The 9,149-nt window shown below is 39.1% G+C and overlaps 1 protein-coding gene across 1 annotated transcript; it reads left to right on the top strand.

Moving 5' to 3' along the window:
* Positions 1 to 3,737: 3,737 nt before the first annotated feature.
* LOC132798630 (uncharacterized) lies at positions 3,738 to 5,796 on the top strand. Its single transcript, XM_060810563.1, has 2 exons — positions 3,738 to 3,912; positions 3,979 to 5,796. The coding sequence occupies exons 1-2, from the start codon at positions 3,796 to 3,798 to the stop codon at positions 5,716 to 5,718; spliced, it is 1,857 nt and encodes a 618-aa protein (XP_060666546.1). The 5' UTR covers positions 3,738 to 3,795; the 3' UTR covers positions 5,719 to 5,796.
* The last annotated feature ends 3,353 nt before the right edge of the window (positions 5,797 to 9,149 follow it).

Here is a 9,149-nt window from a genome sequence, read left to right as displayed (position 1 = left end):
CCAGCATACCAAAAATAAGGCATTTTAGCTATGCGACTCACACATACACACATAAAAGTACTTGGCCAGAAGTGCAATCCAGAGGGGAAGCCTTTGGTAAAACAATTAAAGTTCTATTAGGCGGTAAATGCAAATGCGGCATTGTTTTTCTCAGTTTTCTCTGGCATTTTAAGCTGTCACACACATAACTGGCGCCTAAATGTTTTTGCCAGTTTAGTGCATAAGCCGTTTTAATTGTTTCGTTAAATGAGCCAAATGCCTCCGCAAGCAGCTGCAAATAAAACAACTGAAAATACCAAAATCTCTTTAGAGTAAATGAAATGCAGGCACTCTTTAAAATTTAAAACAGATTAAACAACATTTATTTACTCAGTATAAGCCCCTTGCAACACTTTCTGCCAAATCCAGGGTATGAACAGAAAGTACTCAAGCAGCATTAAAAGTTGTTGCATAAAGCGCTGTGCATGTTCTTTTATTAGTGCAGATATAAACGGCTTTGCAGAGTGAAATTGAGAAAGAGCACGATTGCGTTTTATTTAGTCTTCAGCTAAATTGTAATTGCAATCTGAATATTTGCAATATTAAAGAGAAGCTATGCAGCGAAGCTATACCGAATGAATTCTTGGAATATGTACTTGAGTATAAGATAGTAATTAAATAAGTTTGAAATTAAATTAAATGTTCTAAACTAAAACTCCATTAAAATCCCTAAATTAAATTTTCTGAGCAAAAATTCCATTGCAATTCGTAAATTACATTTTCAAGACTAAAACTCCATTTCAATATCAAAATCAAAAGACAGTTAATATAATTTTAAATTACATAGTTTTTACCCTTTGACAATTTGTCACATCAATTTCTGCAGTCATGCTGTTAGCCTCTTTAAGCAGTTCAACAACTTCGACCCTGTCAAAAATTGACTCAATCAAGCAAGCAGACAGGCAGACAATCAATCAATGATAATGCAAATATGTATTCATTGTATTTAATTCAGCATTTAACATGGCATGTGAATATAAACAGCTGCTACTCATTCATATTCATATTCACATTGGTATTCTTATTCATTGATATTTGCACAAAGGAAACGTTGTCAAATGTTGTGTCTCCGCTCGAGTTATTGCCACTTGTGAATCGCAAGTCAAGGAAAGAGACTTCTCCGAAATACTTTTGACCAATGTGAAGCCGTGTAGCACATCGCAATTGTGCTGCAGCAACAACAATAACAGTAGCATCAACATATCGGGACAATGGGAATTGAACGTTGCCAAATGTAACGCAATTTGTTTAGAGTTCAATTCGGCAAATGTTTGTCAATATGTTTTATCCAATGCCAACAATATTTACACATGCATAAATTTAACTATTCCAAGAATACCAAGTTAGACGATAAAATAAGAAAGAGTAATAGAGAGAGAGAGAGAGAGAGAGAGAGAGAGAGGCAGAAAAGAAGACTCGTCCATTTGGGAGTTTTATGTTTCTGTCAATAAAGTTTTATTTTATTATTTGCTTGTTTGTGGAGTAAGCTGGGGAGAAAAGCGACAGAGGGGAGGGGGATGGGTGTCTGTTGCCAAGGGGCCTGACAACAGCAGTCGCATGTTTGCGCTATTGAATTTATGTTTCTCACTGCAAACACCCACACACTCACACACACCAATACACTCCCCACATTCACTTACTTAAACACACACACACACACTTATACGCACATTGAGCGAGCAAATAAAACATGTTGCTCTCTCGGTCTGCTGCCCGAATTCAAACTTATCGAATTTATGTTTGGCTGTGTATTGAATTTTAATGCTCCCTGGTATTTCCAATTGTGCTCCCTCCCAGGCCCCTCTCTCTCTCTCTCTCTCTGTCCCTGCCATTCGGCCACCCGCACTCGCATTGAACTGCCACAGTTATCAACATGTACGCACAAAATGCTTGAGGGAATTCACTGCAAAACTACTTAAAATAAACTCATCCTCAAGCTTCGTTCCTTAAATTGGATTTTGTGTAGCGCATTAAAAATGGAAAAAAAAGAGAGAACAAGAGAGAAGGAAAATCTGGAAAATCCAGCAGGCAAATGGAAGTGAAACGAAGTTGTGCCAAGTTGCTTTGGAGTAAATACATTTTGTAAAAAATATGTTTACAAATTTTTTGCAATTGCAACCGCAATCAAAACGGACTGCAGAGCTGATAGAAAGGATTTTGCTTCAACTAGCGAGATGCAGGTGACGAGGAGAGGAAAGGAGAGAAGAGTTCCAAGCAAGGGTGAGTTGCAATGATTGCAACTTTGCCTGGGTGACATTTACATGAAAAGGGAAGCATCAAATGCAGCCACGCCCCGCCCTTAGCAGCCACCACATTGCCATTAATGCAAGAATTTATGGATGGCAACTAACAACAGCAGCAGCAACAGCATCAGAGGCAACAACAACAGCAGCAGCAACAACGACAACAACGACAGCAATAGCAGATCTGACAGAGGACAACAACAATGCACAATGTTAACGCCATCGTGCGTTGTTAGCAGTTTCAAGTGTCTGCTCTGCCTTTAGAGGGGGCGGTGGGGGTGGGGGAATAAGCAAGGCGAACGGAAGCAGCAACAACAAAGCAACAAGACAACAACTGAGCTGATAACCATAACACTGAGTGATATACAGCATCCCAGCACCCAACTCAATTTTCAAGCTGGAAAAATCCACAGCCATGAGCAGAAAACTAATCCAGACTGTCCTTTGACTTCATAAGCACATATGCTAATCTATATTTTTATGGCCACAATTGTTTAACCTTGTCAATACTATTAATAAAAAGTATCATCATCATTATTATTATGTTTATTATGATTATTATTATTACTATTTCTATTATTATTATTAGTATTAGCATAACTATTAGTATTTTTATTATATTTCATTTCTACATTAAACATTTACTCAATGCAAGACACATTTAACAATGAGTTTTATTTAAAATTTTCCCAAATGTTTGTCGATGTATTACTAAACTCTCTTACAACTTTTTATATATAATATATTATTTATATTTTTTATGCGAGTATATTATAAAATATTATTTATTTTTCTCATTACTAAAATATTTCCATTATTTTCTCCATCTCTTTCATTTCCTCTATTTTACCACATGCTAGTTACCATTTTCAGGCTCATAACTTATGTTAAAGTGTTCGTAACTATATAAAAATTGCAACTGGGATGTTATGAGCATAAGTGCATGAGTGTGCGTGCTTGTTGTGTATGTGCATGTGCTTGTTGCCTTATTGCTTAACGCAGCAAAAGCATGGGCGCAGGCATTGCAGTGGAACATGTGATGCATCCCTACTAATTTCTGCTGCACATGCAGTTTTTCCCCTTTTTTCATTCTCTTTCTTTTTTTGTTGTTGTCGCTGTCTCAGTCACGCATGCATACACATATCTCAGCACCTAGATCTCCTGCCTGCTTGTCTGCACTTGTGACAGTTTTTTAATACGCTTTCCGGTTCATAGGCAGCTCTTGCATTACGTTGAGTTACGGCTTGCACAAAAAGTGTTGATTGAAAATGAAGGAGTTGATAATTGAGATGGAATTCCACAACATATACGGCATTGGTTGTACATAGACAGCATATAATTTTCTTAATATAGTGATGTAAAGTTGTTAACTTAGTTAACTTAGTTACTAGCATTTTTATTACTGTCTCAAGTAGGCCATGAAATTGTAAATTTTTCAACTGACACTCGAGCTCGCATTAATAGATTCTCAATTACAGAAAGACTTTTGATTGGCAACAAAAAAAAAAAAGAAATGGCAAATTTCATACACAATCCCATCCAGCAGCGATACTACTTCAAGAAGGGCGTTGCGTACACTGAGGATCACATTGTGGTGAAGAAGCTCTTTCTCTACAACGTAGACAACAAAGTAAATGCATATTCATTATTACTCGAACTGTTTTTGAATTCCACAACTGCTTCTTCTCCATCTTAGCTAACCATTCCAGATTTGCAAAAGTATTTCGAGGACTTTGGAGAAGTACTGCGCCTGCAAATATTTCCCAGTAGATCTCGAATAGGCAGCAACTGGAAGCGAAGCAAGGCCCTTCGCTTGATGACTGGCTACGTCTACTTTGCCCAAGCCAAAGATGCAGCTAAAGTACTGCGCAACACATCTCACACAATCAACAAACTGCGATTCTCAGTGAAGCCCAACGATAGTTGGCATCAACCCGATGCATATGCAAAGCCGGAGCATCTGGATGAAGAGAAGAGTGAACAGTCGGCTGTACTCTTGACTCTTAATGATCATTGTCTGGAGCACATAATGCGGCAACTGCAGCTCCCTGATCGCATTCGCTTTGCACGTACCTGCAATCGCCTTCGCAGTGTCTACGTGCAGGCTTCGCCGGCGTTGAATCGCTCAATAAGCTTCGATTCATTTGATGGCGCTACCGACTGGGATATGCGTGACTTCTTTACGCTCTCGGGTGCGCATGTACAGCATATTGAGGGCAATGTGCCGCCGGCTCGCTGCCAACGACTCTGTGAATACCTGGGACAACACTGCTGCAACTTGCGTTCAATGCGCGCCACGGCCAGCTATCTGAGCACTCGGAACATGCACAAGCTGTTCGCTCGCACCCATCAGCTGGAGGAGCTGCAGCTGCGTGCTTGCCAGCTGCTCAACGATGGACTTTTGGCGCTCAAGCGCTTGCGGCAGTTACAACGATTGGATCTATCGGACAATCGAAGGTTGACGGGCGTCAACATGAACTTGCTTCCTCCGTCGATTGTATCTCTCACTCTGGTCAACTGCAATGGCTTTCACTCGCAGTACATGGCAAAGATTTGTCATGCACTGCCCAAACTGAGACAGCTAAACCTCCATGCCGTGTACACGATCACCACGGGCTTCCAACAGTTGGTGAGCAGCAACTGCGGCAATGCCATCGAGGAGGTGATCATTAGCAGCAATCCAATGCATGAGTACGAGTACATAGCCAAGTTGCCGCGCCTCAAGAAACTCGTGCTTTATTACGTCGAGCCTGGCACTACTTTCCGACCCATGCTACTCACTTGGCTAGTACAGCACAAGGCGCAACAGCTGCAACACTTTGAGGTACGTGGCCAGAACTGCATTGACGGCGAGCTGTTAGTTGAGATTGGCAAACTTGTTGGGTTGCGGATACTCGCCTTACCACACAACAGTGTGATTGGAGAGCGTGAATTGGAGTCACTTAAATTGCCGCAATTGGAGCAACTGAATCTCAAGTATTGGCTAAATTTAACCGATGCAGCTGTGTTGCGGCTGCTGGTTGCCTGCCCCAAGCTGCAGCTGCTACACCTCGAGGAGTGTCCACGCCTCACCGATAATTTGCTCCACGATATCATTTTCAAGTTGCGTCTGCAGCAGAGGGCCAAGGAACTGCAACGTCAACTGCCCGTTGTGATGCACGTCCATGGCAGCCGGATCAACTGGTTTAATGTGCATCATCCTGATGTGACGGCAGCCAAAGATGTTGTCGATGTTTCGCTGGCACCTCCATCGTCCTCTGATTTGTACTTGGTAAGAATGCCCAATCTTTTCCAATTCGATTTCTATCCCATTGACGAGGATAGTTTTGGATCTGAAGATGAATTTGGTCCCGACTACGATCCCTACAGATATAATGCTGGTTTTTTCAGTGACTTTGACGAAATCGATAAATGGGAATATCTAGCAGACTTTTGATCAAAAGAATTCCTACTATTTATGCTATTTTAATAAATAAAATATAAATAACAATTCCGCAAGTATAATATTAAAACTTGAGCATTTAATAATAAATGCAGTCTTTATGATTTTCGGTTGATTGCAATAAAAGTTTAATAATTTTATATGGAAAAGATGGATGCTTCAGTCGGATCTTGATTACCTTAGTTGTAATGGTATATCAATATACTAAATTTCGTATATTTCTGTAGTTTTTCAGTATATTAATTTGGTCTATTTCAATAATAAGACCGCATTGCTGTGCTTGTTATTATTTTATTAAGTGAAATTAAATTAAACATTTAATAAATGTCGTCGAGGTGATTTTATTTGTCAATTGATATTCATGTAAGCACTTCCCACGTTTGTAATTATTGAAAATGAATGTTCTCCCTATTTAAATATTACAGCTTAAACTCAACCATATCAAAGTAGTATCATTATAATTTTTTTACTTCCACCATTGATGTCAACAACTATCGATATAACTCAGCAAGTTGGCGCTTCTGCTGACGGCTCCTGCTGTGAACTGTCAGAAAAATTGAAGTCATGTCATATAGCAAAACGTAGTATATACACTTACGATTATAGTAATATATAAAGTAAATGTGTATGGACATTATAAACAGTGTGTGTGTGGAGACATTGTGCAGTTCACTCGATTGCTGCACTCACATGTAACTGGTTGTTATTTTGTATTGCTTTTGGCATTTTTGCCAGCCAGCCAGCAAGCAAGCCTTGTGGTAAAAGAAACTACAGCTGGAGCTGCCAAATGTCTGCCAAATATATAGAAGTCTATTAAGTTAATGTCGCGTAATTTAACAAACTGTCAAAATCGCTGGCAGAGTAACGGCAAATGCACACGATACCAAGTCGCATTCAATAAGTCTGCTGCATTTTCTTTTGCTTTTCCCCCTCTTTATTTTTGGCATGACAGCATTTTCCATTCCTTTCTGCTTTTGCTCGTAGTCTGTGCTGTCACATATTGGAGACAACGCCAAATTGTATGCTCGTTTCTTGTGTTCTTCTGCAGCAACTCGAATGGAGTTTTGCGTCAAGGTTTTTATTGCCACGTTTGACAAGTAAATCAAATGTTGGCCCTCCGGCTTTAAGTTAACAAATCTTAAAGCCAACTTACAGCAGCAACAGCGGAAAAATATACATGAGTGTGGTATTCCATTAGACCACGAACACACACCGCTAAATGTCAACCGCAGCGCAAAGTTCAGGCCGGAAAATAACACGACTTGCAGTTGTTATTATATTCGCATTTTCCCCGACAACTTTAACGCGGAAGTTGCGACGTTGCGTGAATTACATAAATGTCGACCCGACACACACACACACACACGCTCACAGTTCTAGTTGCCAAATTATACACACAACTCCCACACACATCGTATATGAACACCCAATGCTTAAAATTGTCCCTTGACATTTATAATTTGTTTTGTCACAAACAAAAAGAACACGAAAGACGCAAAAAGTAACATTTTGTTTGAGTGAAACTTGAAATATCCTGGAAATTTTTTAACATCTAGCAACAGAAAACAATGCCAAACTCCATTTGAAAAAGTAAATCATTTTAAAAGCGGCTTATAACTGATGCCAATGTGAATGAATGAATATGCTCGCCTTTTTGCCAACTGTCATTTGAGAGTGTGACTGATGCCCCGTATAGCTGTCTACCTGTTATATGAGGTATCAGGCAAAAGAAAGCACAGCACAGTCATCAGATAGTCCGAAATGTATGCAAAACATTTGAATTATTTACCATAAAGTTTTTTCCAACTTAACCGACAGCTACAAAAAAGAGGAGTGTGGGAGAAACAGACAACAACAAAAAATAAAAAGCCTTTGTGCATGTTTTTCGGCATTCGTTTACGTTTTTTTCTTTTTTTTGAGAAGAAGTTTTGTGTTTTGTGCTTTGTTTTGTTTCATTCACAACGCTCAATTGCCGTTGATGCGTTCAAAGCCGTTGTCGACGCTACGCTCGAGCTATACAAATTTCATAGCATACTTTACGGGCGCTTCCGTTTTGTAAACAAGCAGCAAACGGAAGGCAACGTCGACGCGACACAACGCTGGGAAAGCGGCAAATAGCAAAACGAATGGCACGCAAAACTTTATGCGATTTTTATTTGAAAAATACTAAATTGATTTTATGCTTTTTTTCTCTCCTTTCTGACACACGTAGCAATAGCATGTGTTGCAGCAGCAGCAGCAGGATCAGTTTGCTCACATCGTTGGGCAAACTTTACTGTTTCAGTGCATGCAAATTGCCGGCAAGGACATGTGTATTTGCATTTCCACTTGCACTTGCACTTGATGTCCTCTACTTTGTTGTCCTTGCCAAATCAGTTACTGCATGCGCCAAGTGCAATTCGTAAACATGTTCATTTACTATTAATATTATTATTAATAAATCGGATTAGGCTATTTATTTGCTTTTGCTATACTATGCAAATGGATTTGTTGTCAACTCTGATTTTACATTTGTCATTATATTTGTTAATTGCAAATGCGCGCTAACAAATTTATGCCATCAGTTTGTATGTATTACTTTAGAGTAAATGCATTTATGTCGAGTGCTTAGATGCATTGAAAATGTTATTTACCATTATCGCTCAATTGGCAAATGTGCTCGAATATTACATTAATTCGCCCCAAATTATGCTAATCACATCAATGCTAATTTTCGTTGTTGTTCTGATTATGCGCTTTTGCATGCCAAAATATATGCACAAAATATCAGCAAATTCAACATGAGAGTGCTTTAGGATAAGCCGTTTGCCATAATTGAAGCTCAACTTTAATTTCATTAGAAACTCCAACAAGTTATTAAAAACAGATTCAAAATTTGAAGCATAATTTAAATTTCATTAAAAACTTTGACTAACAATTCGTAAGTTTGCAAAATAATGGTGAAACAATTGAAAAGCAAAACACAGAATACATGTCGAACTGAGCTGAGCGCATTAGCGTAGCTAGCTTTATTAAGGACATCAGGAAACTTGGTATCATTGACTGGGAAACCTCATGCTACAACTGAACAATTGACTTTAACCGTAGAGCTATGCCTTAACTACTAAGTCATTGCAATTGCATGGCAATCAATTGTTAAATTTACTCACAATACATGGAAATATTTCAATATTCTTATGCACACCAATTATCTTCTTTTCAAAATTGCTTCAATTATTGTAATTAATGTGACAACTCTTTGTGTAGCTGCAAGGTTTCATCTTTTGAGCTTAACCTGCTGAGTGCTATTTACATCGAGTCTGTTGTGTATGTCACGCCTAATCCGCACACCGCCCATCGTCCACATCCTTTGTTTAGCGCCCAAGACGCTGCAGTGCATTGTCTGCGATAAGGAAGGAAGGAGTGAGAGCAGCAGACTATTGTTG

The sequence above is a fragment of the Drosophila nasuta genome, chromosome 2L, assembly GCF_023558535.2.
Source record: "Drosophila nasuta strain 15112-1781.00 chromosome 2L, ASM2355853v1, whole genome shotgun sequence".
Taxonomy (NCBI): Eukaryota; Metazoa; Arthropoda; class Insecta; order Diptera; family Drosophilidae; genus Drosophila; species Drosophila nasuta.
The sequence above is the reverse complement of the archived record's forward strand: the minus strand, read 5'-3'. Positions and strand labels throughout refer to the sequence as shown.

Excerpts from the sequence above, each read along its gene's own strand:
- LOC132798630 (XM_060810563.1), top strand. The coding sequence starts at position 3,796 with ATGGCAAATTTCATACACAATCCCATCCAGCAGCGATACTACTTCAAG. Across the intron at positions 3,913-3,978 it reads TCTACAACGTAGACAACAAA|CTAACCATTCCAGATTTGCA; the intron begins GTAAATGCATAT and ends TCTCCATCTTAG.